We start from the raw sequence: 20,332 nt of genomic DNA on the forward strand, positions 1-20,332 counted from the left end.
AGTCTTAATTTCTGTCTTGTTTTATGGAAGAAATATGAAAAAGTATTATGCTTTTTTTTTTACATGTTTCTGTAGATGTGTAGCTTTAAAGTATTTTGGATTATATTTACTTTGCAAATAGTACGTTAATATAATATAATACACAAATATATAAGTTCCATGGTGTTGCCATCTGATCTTCAAAAACTGTTTGATATATACCGTTTTGTGTAATAATAAATGATTTTTCTCTAGTTGTACACACTATTTTGATACATTTTTCATTATATATATATATATATATATATATATATAATATATATATAGCTGTGTGTGGTTATAACGTTTAACTTTTATTTTATCTTCAGTAATCGTCAAGACTCTGTTCTGATTGGGTAACAGTTGACCGTGACGTTTGACTGACAGAATTGCGATCCAATGAATGAACGCAAAGGGGGCGTGTACTTCTTGCGTAATAGAGCAACTCGACTGACAGCAACTGTCAGCGAATGACAATGTAAGTTTGTTATAGGCACTCGCCTTATCCAATAATGAAGAGAGAACACCGTTTTCCTTGGCGACACGCAGCCAATCGCTGCTAAGCAAGAGGGCGGTGCTTAGACGGGTGGGTAGCAACAGTTGCCCCGGTGAGGACGAGGCGCCATAGTCACGGTAGTCGTGGCGACAAGAACCCAGCAACGAGAATCAACAACAACAATTTGAGGCATTAAGAAAATAAAACTCCGCGCCAAACTAAGATCGTCCAGCAAGAAGCGAAAGGTGAACGCAACAACTTTAATTTAAGCAACCTCCTCTTGTTTTGTGTTGCAAGTGCTGAAGTGTGCCTGACGCGATTTCCTCAGTTATCGCTCCTCAACTCGACCCCGCGGCTCTCGCACGCGCTGGCGGTTGTTATGACGATGTCAAATCTTCTCGAGCGCTACAAAATGGCGGGTGTTGTAACGTGAGAGTGTGTGACTTTTACTTGTTGTTGTTTGTTTATGGTTGCTGACCGTGACGTCGGAAGTGTGTTTAACTGACTTGATGACTGAAACGGGCGAGCAGTTCAGGATCAAATGTCAAAGAGCGACTTTTGACAGTGAATCTGCATTCAACTGTAATCTTTATTCGGCGCTCCGTTTATTTAACGCAAATGACGATGAAATGTAGGCGTTCGCAGGATCAAACACTCGTGAATTGTATTTTCAGAGGGTTGAAAACTTTGTAGAGGGAGTCGTCGAACAGCCATATGTGTGCCAGATCAGCTCCGGTGCGGAGGGAGTGGAGGGGGCGTGTCCTGGGCAGGGGGCGGGGCGTGGGAACTTAAAAGGGCGTGATTGACAGATGTCTATCCAGTTACATACTTTGTTCTCTGGCAGCAATGAAAAAAAAGTCATAAATAATAAGACACGCATATATAAATATTATGTAATACAATACAATCTTAACACGGGTACTATACTGAGGCAAAACTAAGCATGAAGATCACAAATTTATTTATTACTTTTGTAGTTCAGTACATAACAACATTGACCATATACACATGGACCATAATAATAAGAAAAATAATATAATATGCCACATAATGTTTAGTCAGATTTATGGTCTGTCAAGTTATAACAAGATTCATCAAAGTCAAAGTTGACGCTCATGTCAAGTCACCTTTATTTATATAGTGCTTTTTACAAACAGATTGTTTCAAAGCAGCTTTACTGTGATTACAGTAAAATAATGCAACAAAGTTTGTTTTTGGCTGTACAGCAGCTGAAAATGGTGTCAAAGTCCAGCTTAAGTTCAGTGATGATTCATTTCAGTGATAAAAATCATTAGTTATTAAGTTAGTTAATGTATCTCTGTGACATTTTGCATGTAAATTTGTCAGAATATTTGAGAATAGCCAAGAATATATGATGCATACTTGAAGATATGAATGTTGGGATTTCATGCGCTCATGGTTTTATTTTTATGGCATGATTTTAATAATGTGAGTGGTTCTTTTTAGTCTGTTTAACACAATGGCTTCCTGACTAATTCTGACAGGAGCTTTTCATATCACAAGACAGGGCACGCAAGGGCCGCCTGTTGCCTCTAATTTGAGGGAAAATGAGAGTACTGTTAAACAAGTTTAGCCAGCTCAAATCCACAAAGGATTTATGTGCGTGTGGCAGGGAAAGAGAATGCGTTTAGTTTTAGTCTAAAAAAACTACTACATACGAAAGTGTGTGTAATGCGATCTAACAGAACAAAACTACTACTGGAATTTGAGTGAGACAAAATGCTTAACACTTTTTAGCTAAATTGTTGTTGTTGTTGATAATAATAGATAAAATATTCTAAATGCATATTATGTTCTGTATTCAGATTTAACTATTTATTTAAACCAGAAGAAAAATGCCTGTGAATTTGCTTAATAAAATAATGTTTTATATATAATGAAAATGTGTGTCCTTATTATAAGGCACTATTAGGGTAAATTTTTATATCACAGCCGATTAATCTCAGTGCATTAAAGTCCCTCAGTAGTCAATCATTTTATCCCTTAAAAGTCATCGAAAATTACATATTTAAACGTTTTTTCCTTGAAAGAAATTTCTTCATGCCTTAAAATAGCTTGAATGTAACTCTGAATCCTGTAACTCTTGAATGTAACTAAATACGCCCTTGCCTCATTTAGTATACGTGGTTCTATGAATATGCAAATGAGCCCCGCCTCCACTCACTCACTCAGCTCAGAGATCCACTCGTTGATCTGATTGGTTACAAGGTAGTGTGTGACGTCAGAAACACCAGCGATTTCAAACCGTGTTTTTGAGACTGTCTTTGGTTCACTGCAGTTTTAAGGAGGAAAAACTCAGCAATGCTGTCGACTTATAAATTTGCTGGATGAATCAGCGTTTTTTAATTTACCACTGCATGAAGAAAACAATAGGTTTGCCTGAAGTGTTCTTCCATAAGGAAACAAATGTAATTGTGAAATATCTTCCAGAGCAAGCAACACGGTCTATAATTAAAGCAACAAGTCCAAATCTGTTAACGTCCTACATGGCTTAATCTGTGTTTTTTTTTTCATTTCTATTTGCAGAGGGATTTTCGGCTGTTGTCGTCATGGCAACTTCAGGCTACACCGCCGAGGATCTTCAACCCTCCCAGTCGCAAGGGGGCAACGTCACGACAGCCTCATCGACCCAGCAGAAAGCCACGTCCACCACCGGCACGTCTCAGTTCCTGTCCGACATGCAGAGCTCTCCGGGGTCCGCTTCATCACAGGCGGGGTCTATCATAAGAGCACAGGCCACGCCATTGGTCACTCAAAAGAAAGCAGTCTTGGCCACGCCCCCTCAGGGACCGCAGTACGTCACAGGAGAGATACAAAGCCCCGCCTCCCAGGCCGGAAACGGCCAGAGCGCCCAGTACATAGTGGTGACCGTTACTGGTGAGCACATGCACTTAACTTTCCATGTCACTCTTGAACCTGCAGACAGACCATTACAGCGCCACTAGTTTTCACGCATTGCATGTACAAAAGTGTGTGTAATGCGATCTAACAGACACCTGACACTTTCTAGGTCTCTCCCTGAATAGAAAGACCTCAAAATAAATCTCCACACATGTGCCTGTGCTTTTAATTTGACACACACAGACGTGCGGTATGGTGAATAATCCTCACTATAATTAACAGTATATAAAAAAATAAACTGTTAATTATAGTGAGGATTAATCAGGATACCACAGACGCACATACACACGTTTTTTCTGATGACTGAACTAAACACCCTAACGCTCTAATTGGCAGCCGTTATGACAGCACTGCCTACTTAGCGGCCGGGAGAAGTGTGTGTGCTTTAGTGACTGGAGAAGTGTGTGTGGATGGACTTTCTGTCGCACTGAGTTTATATGGTGAAAGAAGGACGGTTCTGTGAGACCTGATAGATTATAAACCTCAAATGAAAGTGACAGGAAAGACATTTATGATGCTACAAAAAATTATGTTTCAAATAAATGCTGTTCTTTTGAACTTTCCATTCATCAAAGAATCCTAAAAAAAAAAAAAAAAACTGTTTTCAACGTTGATAATAATATTTCTTGATCAGCAAATCATCATATTAGAGTGATTTCTGAAGGATCAGGTGACACTGAAGACTGGAGTAATGATGCTGAAAATTCAGCTTTGATCACAGGAATAAATTACACTTTACTGTATATTCACATTAGAAAACAGCTATTTTAAATTGTAATAATATTTCACAATATTACTGTTTTTACTGTATTTTTTATCAAATAAATACAGCATTGTTGAACATGATACTTCTTTCAAAAACATTAACAAATCTTAATTATTCCAAACTTTTGAATGGTAGTGTATATTCAGTAATAATTTGAGCAATATATTAAAATGAATAGAAAATGAAATGTACTGTATTTCTATATTTAAATAAAAATCAATGTATATGTATTTATTGCTAATTTATTTGTTATATATTATTAAAATCTCAGCATAAAACATCAACATAAATTACATTTGTCTATGTAAAATATAGAAAAAGTATATAATTTTAATTAGATAGCAGATGAACGTGTATTCGATATGAAAAAAAGAGAGCAGCAAAACACCTGTAGAAAAGCTGTAGTTGAAAGCTGACCACGTGAAGGATGGCGATATCAGAGAATCATTTAATTGAGTAGAGAGAGAGATAAACTGAAGGATACAGGAAAATACAGAATGAAAATCAAAATAAAAGCCACAGGTAAAGTAAACGATGCATATCCTCATCCTTTCTTTAGCTGGATTTCTCCTCTCTCAATCTGATACCCGTGTTTACCTGAACGAGAGCTTTCTTGCCCCATCTGTGGAGATTAATTGTTCAAGGCCGGCCCGTATGAGCGTGATATATAAAGAGAGATGGCTGGATGTGTGTCTGTGTTCAGATCATGTTTTACAGTAGCTGTCTGTACAGTCTGGATGTGCTGTATCGTAAGTATGAGTGCTTGTTTTGCCAGTTGTTTGTTAGCTGCTTCTGTATTGATATTATATTTGTATTTCCTTCTGTAGGTTTTGTACTAAGTAAAAGTTAGCACGCATCTTCCCCTTTACACAGTCATCATTTCCTCCTTTCTGACTGCGGGTTTGTCACGTGTTTCCTTCTCATTTCGTTTTTTGTCTCTTTATCTTTCTTTTCAGTGCGTCTTCCTCTCATTGTGTGTCTCTCTTGCACACACACACACACACACATACGCCTTTGTAGTAAGATGTGGTGGATGTTAGATTCAGCAGTGTAAAGTGGCCATAGTCTAACTTTTGCTGCATTTTGTTTAGCTTTTTTTTAACCCAGAATGTTCCTCTAAACTAAACTAGGTTATTTTGGCTACTGTACCTTTAAGATTCCGATATGTAAATGACCTCTTATGACTGGTAACCTCTTTACATGTGAAATAAAACAATGAAATAAGCAACAATACCATAGACAATTTGCTGACTACTGAATATGTAAATGTGGGCGGTCCTATGTTAATGAGCTCATCATTCCAGAGATGTTTTGAGTCAAATGTTTTTTTTTTCTTCTTTGAGTTCTTAAAGTTACAGTATGTTTTAATAGATTTGATCAAGAACAACATCAATAACAATCCTGTTTAAATGATATGATCTCTTTAATATGCAAATGAGCATCTCATACAGTAATTTAATGTTTATGTAACTTGTTTTTTGTCTGTCTATCTGTGTTCATATAGAGGGCTCGGTTCACTCAAATGACTCTGAATCTAGTTCTCCTCCGGCGGGACAGACAGGTGTACCCACACAGGTAGTGCAACAGGTGCAGACAGCACAGGTAATGCACGTACATTGGTGTATATATGGCTTATATGCATCAAAGCCGTAATAATCTGGTAAATCCATAAACTGTGGTGATCTGTGTCCAGCAGAGGTCAGTTGTTCAGGCCGTAACCAAGAGTCAAAGTGGACAACTGGGGGTCAGTAATCTACACATCACACCTGAGGTACAAACACACACACACACAACTGCTAAACATGGGGATTTAGTTTAATGTATTTAAGTGCAAATTTAGATTTGACACGTTTTGTGATGTTCGCCCTTATATCTGACTCAATTAAATGAAACAATCTGGGCTTCGGATGCAGACGAGAGCCATTTAACCGTCTGCTGTGACGCTAATGTTTGTTTGTGTGTGTAGGTACAGCATGTGTACTCAGGCCAGTTTGTGGAGGGAGACGCCAGCTACAACGATGCTGCAATGTGAGCATAAACACAGTTCTTGGGGGATATATTTAGCTCTATACTCCTGAAAACATTTACCTTGCTCTGTATTTCTCTTTCTCTCTTCCCTTTTCAGTCGTTCCAATAGTTACTCGTTCGCAGACCCCTCCCTCTACCCTCAAGCCACGCCCTCTGTCACTTATTACGAGACCTCCCCCACCACCGGCTCCCAGGTCACGTCCCCCGCCACCACTCAGGCTGTGTCTGTGACGTCCGGGACGGGCACAGGGGTGGTGTCCATGTTCTCAGAGGGCAGTTCGGGGATCACCGTGGTGACTGGCGGGGCTTCGTCGGAAGTGGGCGGGGCAGGAGGCGTGGCCACCGGCGGAGGGGCGGGGAGTTACGTGATTCAGGGCGGGTACATGCTCGGCGGAGGGAACCAGAATTTCTCACACAACACGCGCGCTTCACCTGCGACTGTGAGTATGTTTGTGTTCATTGGTGGTACGGTCGTGAATTATGCTTCGGATTCTCACCCAGAGAGAGTTTCACGCAGTGTTTTGCGTCATCCACCAGACTTTTGTTGACAAATAAACGTGGATATCTGCTTGACTTTTGACTTCAGGTGCAGTGGCTGATGGATAACTACGAGACAGCTGAAGGTGTAAGTCTTCCTCGCTGTACTCTCTACTGTCATTACCTCCTGCACTGCCAGCAGACCAAGCTAGAACCTGTGAACGCCGCCTCCTTTGGAAAACTCATCCGCTCCGTGTTCATGGGCCTCAGAACCAGACGTCTCGGCACCAGGTACAAACACACACACTGTCCAGACCAGGTGTGGCGCAATAAAGCTTCAAGCAACGACACGGCACGCGACGTGCAACATTTCGCTTTATTTCTATATTCATTGTACTGGGTAGCTCTGCCCACAGTCAAATTTCATTGAAATGAAATGTCCAGACATTATTTTTTTTTTATCCAGTAACAAGACTACGAATAAATCTACTTTATTTTAAGGTGACGTGTTTACACATTACTACATGTACTTACTATAGTAATAACAGTAAATTATGCGTAATTAAAAGTAACTAACACTAAACCTAACCATAACTCTTTAGCAAGTACATGTAGTTCATTAATATTACTCAGCACTTATTTGAGTAAGTACAATGTAACTACGTCACCTTAAAATATTTAACAAAAAACATATTTTACTTCAGCAAGTTGCCAAGTTAACATTTCTCATTTTCGTTTAGTTTAACTTGAAGTACTAAAATAACTAAAACTAATACTATACTAAACACTAAAAACTATATAGAATTATAAAAAAAAGCCAAAATACACAACAACATTTCAGGGGACCTACTATGCTAAATTCACTTTTATATTGTTTTGAACATTTTCATGTGTCCGCAGTGTGTGAACACAACCACCCTATTGTAAAAATCTGAAACAGTGTCTCAAAATGAGCCGTTCAGGTATGTGCTCCAATGTGACGTCACATGGTAACAGGCTCCGCCCATGACTGGCACAGAATCTGCCCTATTAGCTTAGCTCCTCCCCTCAGTAAGCAAGTTTATCTCCTCGCCAGAGCATTTAACAGCAGCATTCAAGTAAGAAATGTATTCTTATTAAAGCTACTAAAGTTACTCAGTCAAGAGCAGTGAGTGATTATCTGTTTTTCTTTGGTTGTTTGATTCACTTTAACAGTAGGTACTGAATGTTACACTGCTTTCACTTTAATACACAGATCTAATATACACTTATTGTGATGTCTTTACATTCTGTTTAGGTTCATAGACATAACTGACTGTGTTTATGTGAACTTTGTCACATAACCTTGTGTGTATTTGACAATTTAATCGCAATAAGACGTGAAAGAGAAGTTAGTTTAATACTCACGGGATGCGCCGTCTGACATCCAGCTTTCTGTGCGCGTGCTTCGGGTGTGTGCGCTCAGAAAACCATACATCAGAAGTTATGGCTTATATGGCTTTAAAGCACATGCAGATAATAATCTTTCACGATGATGAAGAACTGCAATCTCACATGAGCGTGGCCGTTAGATGATAATCAAACGCAAACAGATGTTTTGTTAGTTTTTGGCAGTGTCCAAGGCACAAGCTGTGAAGGCTCCGCCCTCTTCTGGATGAGGGGGCGGGGAGCAGCAGCTCATTTGCATTTAAAGATACATGCACGAAAACAACTTTTTTTTGAATACAACAGTTTTTGCTTCCACTCAAAAATGGGCATTTACAACATGGTATAATAAATGATCAGTGGGGTATTTTGAGCTGAAACTTCACAGACACATTCTGGGGACAGCAGAGACTTATATTACATCTAATAAAAAGGGGCATAATAGGTACCCTTTAACTAAAATTTATGTGAAAATATAAAATATAATTTCAAATAATCAAAAAATATTAACAAAAACTATAATAGTATATCAATGATACTAAAAATAAAACTGGGTAGAACAGGCTAATTAAGTGTGTGTGTCTGTGTGTGTATTTCAGAGGGAACTCGAAGTACCATTACTATGGCCTTCGAATCAAGAGCAACTCCCCCCTGCACAGGCTGGTAGAGGACCAGCAACACCTGGCCATGAGACAACAGCCGTACTCGCAAAAACAGAGGTGTGTGTGTGTGTGTGTGTGTTTACAGTTTGTGTTGATGATCACTTGCTTTTGTTAGTTTGATTGACAGTCCTCGTCTCTTTATAAAGAATAAAGCCTGTGCAGAAGGTTGAAGGACTGACCAATGGAATGGGCCTGGGGGTGGGGCATCAACAAGGGGCGGGGCTATCCGACATCAGCGCCCAGGTTCACCAGTATCAGCAGTTTTTGGGTAGGACAAACATCTGTCTCTATACAGGTTATTGTAAAATGGAAATGTAGGAGCAGCTCTCTCTTCCGGACACAATCGTATTCTACAGGAAATGACATCAACTGTTTGAATGTGTGTGTCTCAGATGCGTCTCGCAGTCTGCCGGAGTTCCCTGTGATCGAGGATGAGGGTAAATTTCTGCCGGACGGACTCCTTCCTCAACACATACACACATATCAGCTGATCTACAGAGAGCACTGCGAGGTGAGTGTGTGTGTGTGTGTGTGTGTGTGTGTGTTTATTGTAGTGTTTTTTGGTGAATAATGTGTGTGTTTGTTTGTTTGTAGGCCATTCTGGACGTGATGGTAAACCTGCAGTTCCCTCTTGTGGAGACGCTGTGGAAGAGCTTCTGGAGGTTCAGTGAAGGACAAACCAGCGACACGGACACACTTGACCTGTGAGAGCTGTTCACACACACATGTATTGACTTCTCATACAGTCACAGGCGTTGTGATGTGAGTCTCCCTGATGTGTCTCTCTGTCTGTACAGTAATGATGAATCAGAGAAGCGTTTGCCCAAGTCAGTTCTGGTTCTGTTGTGTAAATATGAGCCCGTCCTCCACTGGACCCGTGAATGCGACAACTTGCTGTACCAAAGCCTAGTGGAAATCCTCATCCCTGATGTCCTGAGACCCATCCCCAGTGAGTTACACAACTCTACACAAACTCTATATAAACTCTATTCCACTGAGTTACAAAACTCTACACAATGCTATGCACACTCACCATTACCATGGTCTGTGAGATACACAACCCTACGTAACCCAACCCAGACTTTATATCAACTCTAGTCCCAATACGTTACAGTTCTACACAATTTTAAACAAACATCCACAGAAAGTCACACACTTCTATAAGACATAATTCTACATGACTCCATTCAAACTTCATATAAACGACATCCTCTAAGTTTCAACACTATACAAACTCTATATCAACTCCAACCAGAGTAAGTTGAAAGTCTATAAGACACAACCCTTTAAAGCCTTACATAACTCCATGTAAATAATATCCGTAGTGAGTTACTAAACTCTACACAAACTATATAAATACATTCCAATTAGTTACAAAACTCTGCATAACTCTATACAAACTATATATAATCGCAATCCTCAATGAGCTACACAATCCTACATAATGTAATACAAACTCTAAATAAACTCTAGTCCCAATTAATTACAAAACTTTACAAACTCTAAACAAACTTTATATAAATCAACTTGCTGTACCAAAGCCTAATGGAGTTCCTCATCCCAATGGAGATCCTCATCCCTGATGTCCTGAGACCCATCCCCAGTGAGTTACACAACTCTACACAAACTCTATATAAACTCCATCCCACTGAGTTACAAAACTCTACACAATGCTATGCACACTCACCATTACCATGGTCTGTGAGATACACAACCCTACGTAACCCAACCCAAACTCTATATCAACTCTAGTCCCAATACATTACAGTTCTACACAATTTTAAACAAACATCGCAGTAAACGCACAGTAAGTCACACACTTCTATAAGACATAATTCTACATGACTCCATTCAAACTTCATATAAACAACATCCTTTGTAAGTTACAACACTATACAAACTCTATATCAACTCCAACCACAGTAAGTTGCACAAGTCTATAAGACAACCCTTTAAAGCCTTACATAACTCCATGTAAACAATATCCGTAGTGAGTTACTAAACTCTACACAAACTATATAAATACATTCCAATTAGTTACAAAACCCTGCATAACTCTATACAAACTATATATAATCGCAATCCTCAGTGAGCTACACAATCCTACATAATGTAATACAAACTCTAAATAAACTCTAGTCCCAATTAATTACAAAACTTTACAAACTCTAAACAAACTTTATATAAATCAACTTGTTGTACCAAAGCCTAATGGAGTTCCTCATCCCAATGGAGATCCTCATCCCTGATGTCCTGAGACCCATCCCCAGTGAGTTACACAACTCTACACAAACTCTATATAAACTCCATCCCACTGAGTTACAAAACTCTACACAATGCTATGCACACTCACCATTACCATGGTCTGTGAGATACACAACCCTACGTAACCCAACCCAAACTCTATATCAACTCTAGTCCCAATACGTTGCAGTTCTACAGAATTTTAAACAAACATCCACAGTAAGTCACACACTTCTATAAGACATAATTCTACATGACTCCATTCAAACTTCCTCTGTAAGTTACAACACTATACAAACTCTATATCAACTCCAACCACAGTAAGTTGCACAAGTCTATAAGACAACCCTTTAAAGCCTTACATAACTCCATGTAAACAATATCCGTAGTGAGTTACTAAACTCTACACAAACTATATAAATACATTCCAATTAGTTACAAAACCCTGCATAACTCTATACAAACTATATATAATCGCAATCCTCAGTGAGCTACACAATCCTACATAATGTAATACAAACTCTAAATAAACTCTAGTCCCAATTAATTACAAAACTTTACAAACTCTAAACAAACTTTATATAAATCAACTTGTTGTACCAAAGCCTAATGGAGTTCCTCATCCCAATGGAGATCCTCATCCCTGATGTCCTGAGACCCATCCCCAGTGAGTTACACAACTCTACACAAACTCTATATAAACTCCATCCCACTGAGTTACAAAACTCTACACAATGCTATGCACACTCACCATTACCATGGTCTGTGAGATACACAACCCTACGTAACCCAACCCAAACTCTATATCAACTCTAGTCCCAATACATTACAGTTCTACACAATTTTAAACAAACATCGCAGTAAACGCACAGTAAGTCACACACTTCTATAAGACATAATTCTACATGACTCCATTCAAACTTCATATAAACAACATCCTTTGTAAGTTACAACACTATACAAACTCTATATCAACTCCAACCACAGTAAGTTGCACAAGTCTATAAGACAACCCTTTAAAGCCTTACATAACTCCATGTAAACAATATCCGTAGTGAGTTACTAAACTCTACACAAACTATATAAATACATTCCAATTAGTTACAAAACCCTGCATAACTCTATACAAACTATATATAATCGCAATCCTCAGTGAGCTACACAATCCTACATAATGTAATACAAACTCTAAATAAACTCTAGTCCCAATTAATTACAAAACTTTACAAACTCTAAACAAACTTTATATAAATCAACTTGTTGTACCAAAGCCTAATGGAGTTCCTCATCCCAATGGAGATCCTCATCCCTGATGTCCTGAGACCCATCCCCAGTGAGTTACACAACTCTACACAAACTCTATATAAACTCCATCCCACTGAGTTACAAAACTCTACACAATGCTATGCACACTCACCATTACCATGGTCTGTGAGATACACAACCCTACGTAACCCAACCCAAACTCTATATCAACTCTAGTCCCAATACATTACAGTTCTACACAATTTTAAACAAACATCGCAGTAAACGCACAGTAAGTCACACACTTCTATAAGACATAATTCTACATGACTCCATTCAAACTTCATATAAACAACATCCTTTGTAAGTTACAACACTATACAAACTCTATATCAACTCCAACCACAGTAAGTTCCACAAGTCTATAAGACAACCCTTTAAAGGCTTACATAACTCCATGTAAACAATATCCGTAGTGAGTTACTAAACTCTACACAAACTATATAATTACATTCCAATTAGTTACAAAACTCTGCATAACTCTATACAAACTATATATAATCGCAATCCTCAGTGAGCTACACAATCCTACATAATGTAATACAAACTCTAAATAAACTCTAGTCCCAATTAATTACAAAACTTTACAAACTCTAAACAAACTTTATATAAATCAACTTGCTGTACCAAAGCCTAATGGAGATCCTCATCCCTGATCTCCTAAAACCCATTCCCAGTGAGTTACACAACTCTATACAAACTCTATATAAACTCCATCCCAATGAGTTACAAAACTCTACACAATGCTATTTACACTATTTATAATCACCATCCTCTCTGAGATACACAACCCTACATAATGCTATACAAACTCTATATCAACTCTAGTCCCAATGAATCACAAAACTCTACAAACTCCAAACAAACTTACTATAAACACCATTCCAGTGAATTACAACTCTACACAAACTATATCAAATTACAGAATTCTTTAAGACACAACCCTTTGAAACCTTACACAACTCCATACAAACATCATCCCTAGTAAGTTGCGCAAACTCTATAAAAAATATTCTAATCCCAAAGAGTTACAAAACTATATACATAGCTACCGAAACTCTACACAAGCTACACAACTTTACATACACTATACAACTTGATATAAAGATATAATCAGTGAAATTTACAATTCCAAAAACAAACTCTTCACAATTCGATATAACTCTACACTATTCAACAGAACTCAATACAGCTTGACATTATCAACACTTTCTTATCATAAAAGTCATCTCGTTGCAGCAAATGACCATGAAAATAAATAAAAATTGTACTTTGGATGCAGAATTTGAGGTCTCGTTATCTTTATTTTGACTCTTACGTTCTCTCTGTTCCCGTAGGTGCCTTAACTCAAGCCATCCGTAACTTTGCTAAGAATCTGGAGAACTGGCTCACTAACGCCATGATCAGCATCCCGGAGGAGATGGTCCGCATCAAGGTCTGACACGCACACAGATGTGCCTCTGACTCGCCTCTGTCCTCGGGCGTGGTCATGCTAACGGTGTGTGTTGTTTTGTGTAGGTGGTGTGTGCGGGAGCGTTCGCTCAGACTCTGCGGCGCTACACGTCTCTCAATCATCTGGCTCAGGCGGCTCGCGCCGTCCTGCAGAACACGGCTCAGATCACACAGATGCTCAGCGACCTCAACCGCGTCGACTTCACCAACGTACAGGTAACACAGCTCGCTCTGTTCATGTCACATCCTCAGATCTCCCTGCAGGTCTTAAAGGGATAGTACCCCCAAAAAGGAAAATAAGCCCATGATTTACTCACCCTCAAGCCATCCTAGGTGTACATGACTTTCTTCTATCAGACGAACACAATCGGAGTTATATTAAAACATGTCCTGGCTCTTCCAAGCATCATAATGGCAGTGAATGGCTGTTTATGTTTTGAAGTCCATAAAAGCGCATTCATCCATGATAAAAGTAATCCACATGGCACTGAAGCAAAGCGATGCGTTCGTGTAAGAAAAAATATCCATATTTAAAACTTTATCGACTAAAATAACTAGCTTCCGGCAGACGGCCAATGCAAGTCGACTTACGCCAAAAGAGTAGCACTTGACGATGTATGACGTAGGATGCAGGAGTAGCGTAAGCTTTGACGCTCGCGGTTCAAACAAACAAGGCTGGGCAACAAACTCAAGCTCCTCCGACATTTCTCTTTAAAGGGTAACTAAACACTAAACCAACTTTTTTTAATTAATGATCTGTAAGACTGGGGCTTTATTAGTGCTGTTCATTGATTCGAGTAACTTTTTTGACATTTGGGTATAAAGTGTTTTAATTCTACAATATATGGTGTAAAAACGTCTGAGTGCTGCCCTCTTCAGGTTGAACGGTGGCTACTGCACTTGAATTTTCCTATTGGATGTTTGCGGTAGTTCGTGACGGTAGCGGTGAGAGCTGACGTAAGCAGGTTTCAGTTTACCACACCCTTGGTACGAGCTACCACGTCCATGGCAGTATAAAAACCATCTTGTTTCGTCAAAACCACTGTAGCGAGTCAGGAGTTGGAATTGCGAGTATTGAAAACGATCAGGATAGAGTATCCGTTCATCCCCTCTATCTCCGCTGGGCTCCGCCCACTTTTCCAGCATTTTTCAAATTTTGCCAGTGGGTGGAGTCAGGCTCTGACCAGGGGTTTAGTTGCCCTTTAAAATTGTCGTTTTAGACTTCTAATTCGTGACTGGTGTTTTGTTTTGCTCTATCCTCTGCGCTTGTCATTACGTTGTGCGTCGGGTCAAGTGTTTCTCTTTCGCCGTAAATCGATGCGTACGGCCGTCTGCCGGAAGCTAGTTATGTTAGTCGATATAGTTTTAAATGTGGATATTTTTCTTACACGAACGCATCACTTCGCTTCAGAAGGCCTTTATTAACTTAAATTAATAGGCCATCTACTTTTATCATGGATGGATGCACTTTGATGGACTTAAAAAAATATACAGCTATTCACTGCCATTATAAAGGTAGGTTTTTAATATAACTCCGACTGTATTCGTCTGAAAGAAGAATGTCATACACCTAGGATGGCTTGAGGGTGAGTAAATCATGGGCTAATTTTCATTTTTGGGTGAACTATCCCTTTAATCTGTGTGTGTGTGTGTGTGTGTGTGTGTGTGTGTGTGTGTGTTTAGGAGCAGGCCTCGTGGGTGTGTGGCTGTGAAGATGGCATGGTCCAGCGGCTGGAGCAGGACTTTAAGATCACCCTGCAGCAGCAGAACTCTCTGGAGCAGTGGGCGGCATGGCTGGATGGGGTGGTTTCACAGGTCCTGAAGCCGTACACCGACAGCCAGACCTTACCCAAAGCGGCCAAACTCTTCCTGCTCAAGTGGAGCTTCTACAGGTGAGAGAACTGCTTGCTGATCAGTAGGGGTGTAACGATACCCTCATATCACGATACTGAACTCACGATACGATATTATTGCGATACTCCAAGACAAATGGTAAAAAGTTAACAAAAAATGTACTGTTGATTAAAATGCTAAATTTGGTGACACATTGTAAATGAATATCTTGGACTTGGTGCTGGAAACCCAAAGCACAGGACAATAGAGACACCAGAATATCAATATTCATGATTCTGAAGCTGAAAATACAGAATTATTTTAATATTGCACTCTGTCACTGACTAGATATATTTAAAATAATGTAGGCCACTTTTACTGGTAACATTTGGCATTATCAGGACCCACAAATATTCCCCCATTGCATTATTATACATTATATTCAACATTATATATAGTAGTTTAATGTAGTACTGACACCAAAACTCTTATAATAATAAGAGAAAATAATACATTTTATTTTGGGGGAACTATGCACAATACATATTGTTGCATTTTTGTATTGCGATATATTGTGACACGATATATTGTCACACCCCTAGTGATCACTAGGGTTGGGAATCGAATACTTGTCATAAAATAAAAATTCCAACTCCTCTTATTGATTCTTTTGCGTGCATTTCAATATGACCATTATGTGGTGCACACACATCCGAAATTAGGAATCAGTAAGAATCGGAATTGATAAGCAGAATCGTTCAATCGTTCATTGTTCAAATTCAAACGATAGATACCCGAGCCTAGTGAACACAGAGTTCAGTTTTGTGTATTGATTCTCTGATTAAACAAAAAGCTGATGGCAGGCTCACACTGTGTGCTTTTAGGGGTATTTAGCTATTGTATTGTGTTTTGTAGTTCAATGGTGATCAGAGATCTGACCCTGCGCAGCGCAGCCAGTTTCGGCTCGTTTCATCTGATCCGACTGCTGTATGACGAGTACATGTACTACCTGATCGAGCACAGAGTCGCACAGGCCAAAGGAGAGACGCCCATCGCTGTTATGGGAGAGGTATGCATACACACTCACTTGCGTACTGTCAAATACAGCGTTCATACAGCGATTTAACTTCCTGTTTGTTGTTTCAGTTTGCCTGTCTGAACAGAAGTCAGAGTTCAATGGATCCGGATAAAGGTACATAAACACACAGTGTGTGATGAGTCAGAACAATCAAAATGCCTGACATCTTTCTTCTGAGCAGGGCTTGACATTAACCCCCGATTTCAGCAGTGGCGTGTAACGCAGTCACTCCTACTAGCTACTTTGGCGGGTTGATTTATATAAATATATGTATATACATTTTTCAATTGTAGTCTTTTAAAAAGAGATCTGAAATATTAAACTAAGTGCAATGTAGTGTTGTCAGAAATATAGATTTTTCGATACATATCGATACTAAAATATCTGAAAAGCTTCCAAAACAAATTTTCAGATACATGATACCAGCTGCGCTTTCTCTCTCTCTCATCTCTCATCTCTCCGACAGCGAGTTACACACAAACCCGCCTCCCCTCACTCACTCGTTTCATTTGCTGCGGATTAATATTATTGTTGTTACAGGGTTTGAATTTGGGCGTGGGATTGCACATAATTTTACTCATTCCCGCAGATTTTATGGTCACACCTAAAGTGCGCGCACATAAGCCGCCTCTCAGTACTAAATTGAGTGCTTTTTCGCTGCTTATTCCACTTAAACAGTCAAATACACTCAAAATAATGTCAAAATGTCGGTCTTGACGAGTATTCACGTAAACAGTAAGTTATGTTTTAAGTGAACGCACACAGTTGAGAAAGAAAACGCATGTATAGTCAGTGCGTCAGGTCTTAAAGTGACATCAGCCTAATTTACCTGCTGCCAAATTATAAGATAATATAAAAAATATCTATATGGCAGTTTTTCCCCATGGTGTCGATGTCAAAATTGTGGGCTAGTAACCTCGGAAACCATTTGCCACAGTGGCTGGTGAGCAAAAAAAGTTAATGTCAAGTCTTGCTTTCGAGTGAGCTTTCATAGAAATGCACATTTTATAAGCAACCACATAGCAAAGCTCTCTAGAACATTCTAGCATCAGGAAATGCCATGTGTCTGAATGTGTGTAGATGAGGAAGAGGACGATGAGACGGATGAGACGGATGAGGATCAGGACATGGCTGTTCCGGACAACTCTGTGGTTCTGGGGGAGGAGTCACTGGAGCCGCCCACAAAACTGGCCAGAACGGAGCTGTTCAACAACACCACTCAGAACTAACACACACACACACACGCCCATCTATTCTACATTCACATCGACAGTCATTGCTTTCAGAGTTTGTTTCGCTGAATTGTTCGAGGAAGTTCAGTTCATTTACTGTAAACACAGTGAGAAAGTGATCATGTGAGTTTCCTAAGGTGCATCAGACCCCCGAGCTGCTAAATGAGCTGATGAAGCATTTCTAGAGAACGGTAACATCCACATGCCTTAATTAAGCGCACACACACACATTTTCATTGCCTTCATTTTCTCAATCAAAGCTGCCATGTGTATTTACTCTAAAAGAAACAGTTCATACAAAAATGTAAGTATTCAAGTAAAGTCTTTGTGCGTTCAGCAGAAGAAAAAAAAAGTCATACAGGTTTGGACGACGTCATTTCTGTGTGAACTGTTCCTTTAAGAGTCCTGTTCTGATACTCCATGCTGCCATTGAAATCACCCTTTGCCAAAGCCAATCACACCTTACCTAGACCCGTTCCTCATTAATATTCATGAGTGTAGTCACTGAAGACCGAACAGATTTTGCATTTCATGTCCTTCCATGCTTTCGACTTTTTTTCTTCTTCTTTTTTTAATTATTAATGAAAATATATACAATTGTTGTGCTTTAATCGGACGTCTAATTTTGATGCTTTTTGATTCGGTCGGATTGTCTGATGCTAATGGATCAAAATGTGCCTTGAGAGGATTATTCAATCTAGAGATCCATAAACCGTATTAATAAATGTCGAAAAACAATCATGAGGATGCTTTAAAAATGTTCAGGCTGAAATCCGATCAGGCCTCGTTCATTAAACATGAGCAGAATTAGTTTAGTTGTGTCAATCATTTGCAGAACAGTTTTCATGTTGAGTTCGATGCTAAAATGTACATTTCCCACACAAGTTGAGGCTCAATGTCTGTTTAATCATTGACCACTACAATAAATTAAAAGAATCATGTGTTCATAATGAGATTCATTTCATCTGTCAGTGTTCTTCATGTCACACTAAATCATTCATTCTACTTTCACACAATTGTAGCCGAGCACGAATGATTCATTCACAAACACACCGGACACTTTTATTAGCAAAGCCGTTTAGTGATTGGACGCTTCGGTCATGCATATTGTGTATCTAATTAAGGCACGTTCACACACCTATAACTATAAAACGATAACTATAACAATATTCGCATCCACACTAACGGACGACATCGTCCTGTTTATTATAAGCGCGCGCTGCAGTTTTGTCGTCTGTCGCTTTAAATGCTCGAGCTCGTTAAAGCAGGATGGATTCTGATTGGCTGTCAGTGTTTTTATCGTTCATCAGCTGGGAAGAAAAATCATTCTGAAAGTGTTTCAGCGATATCGTCATAGTTGTGCTGTGGATTCAAAGTCAAATTGAATGATTCGGCAGCAGTTTTAATGCCACAGATATGATGGGTAAACGCTTAATAAAATAATAGATATGCTTGATGATTATGAATGCACACGTTACAGAGTTTAGCACAGGTTTATATTGTTTTTGAATATATACATATATATCAGTGTTTCTTTAATTGTACTATATGCAAATTGTATGGATTTAGTTGTATGAAAATGATTCCAGTGTTTTATTATGCTAATGTATGATATAGTTTTATTATCATGTACTGTTGAAACCATAATGGCCTTATTTGAAGTGTAACTGTAGCAGAAATTGATGTAAAAATCTGTATTATTGTGCCTCAAAGTTCAGTGTCCCTTTAAAACAAAAAAAAAAGCTTTTAAGAAAATTCTTGCGTTCAGATGTGCTGTATTTGTTACAAGACAAATACTTATTGTTACCTAAAACTATGGAAAAAAAAAAAATCATTATCAATAATTGAAATAAAGCTGAAATAAAATGAAATATTAGATGAAAAACTTAAAAGTAGCAACTAACTGAAAAAGTACTAAAATGACTAAAACGGAAATTAAGCTACATAGAAATATTAAAGAAACTAAAACAAATGACAAGATGACTAAAATGAAAATTATAAAACATAATCTTGAAATCTGAAAAGCTAATTCAAAATACGAATAAATATTATAACAGTATATAAATAATACAAAAATAGCACTGCTTAGTTTGATGTAATGAAAGTCATAAAACCCCATGAATTATTCAAGGAATATTTAATTTTATCAAAAATAAAGTAAAACAATGTTGCGTAAAAACAATATTCTCATCCAGTCCAGCTGTGAGGCCACGACCACTGTTAAAAAAAGTGAAGGAGTCGTCGACGGCTTCTGATTGGCTGATGACTTAACGATGTAAACAACTGCGTCCTGAAACAAACTAAACAAAACTAAAACAACAACAAAGCAGCGTCTCTTCTCTGCTGTTTCTATCCGCCCACCAAACCGTCCTGATGCTCTTTCCAAACACAACATCAAACATCAAAACAAGTGTG

The 20,332-nt window shown here is 38.8% G+C and overlaps 1 protein-coding gene across 2 annotated transcripts; it reads left to right on the forward strand.

Annotated features, from left to right (window-relative positions):
* Positions 1-593: 593 nt before the first annotated feature.
* Positions 594-17,916, forward strand: rfx1b (regulatory factor X, 1b (influences HLA class II expression)). Of its 2 annotated transcripts, none has more exons than XM_056234348.1 (18): positions 594-759; positions 3,062-3,412; positions 5,707-5,804; positions 5,896-5,973; positions 6,175-6,230; positions 6,328-6,670; positions 6,817-6,998; positions 8,711-8,830; positions 8,920-9,041; positions 9,166-9,284; positions 9,368-9,477; positions 9,571-9,722; positions 13,660-13,757; positions 13,841-13,990; positions 15,458-15,666; positions 16,523-16,676; positions 16,754-16,799; positions 17,766-17,916. In XM_056234348.1, the coding sequence occupies exons 2-18, from the start codon at positions 3,085-3,087 to the stop codon at positions 17,912-17,914; spliced, it is 2,514 nt and encodes an 837-aa protein (XP_056090323.1). In that variant the 5' UTR covers positions 594-759; positions 3,062-3,084; the 3' UTR covers positions 17,915-17,916. The 2 variants fall into 2 exon arrangements, with proteins under 2 accessions (XP_056090323.1, XP_056090324.1); XM_056234349.1 differs by having other exon boundaries at positions 595-759; positions 5,899-5,973.
* The last annotated feature ends 2,416 nt before the right edge of the window (positions 17,917-20,332 follow it).

This window comes from Rhinichthys klamathensis, unplaced genomic scaffold (genome assembly GCF_029890125.1).
Source record: "Rhinichthys klamathensis goyatoka isolate OS25496 unplaced genomic scaffold, OSU_Roscu_1.1 h1tg000393l_1, whole genome shotgun sequence".
Taxonomy (NCBI): domain Eukaryota; kingdom Metazoa; phylum Chordata; class Actinopteri; order Cypriniformes; family Leuciscidae; genus Rhinichthys; species Rhinichthys klamathensis.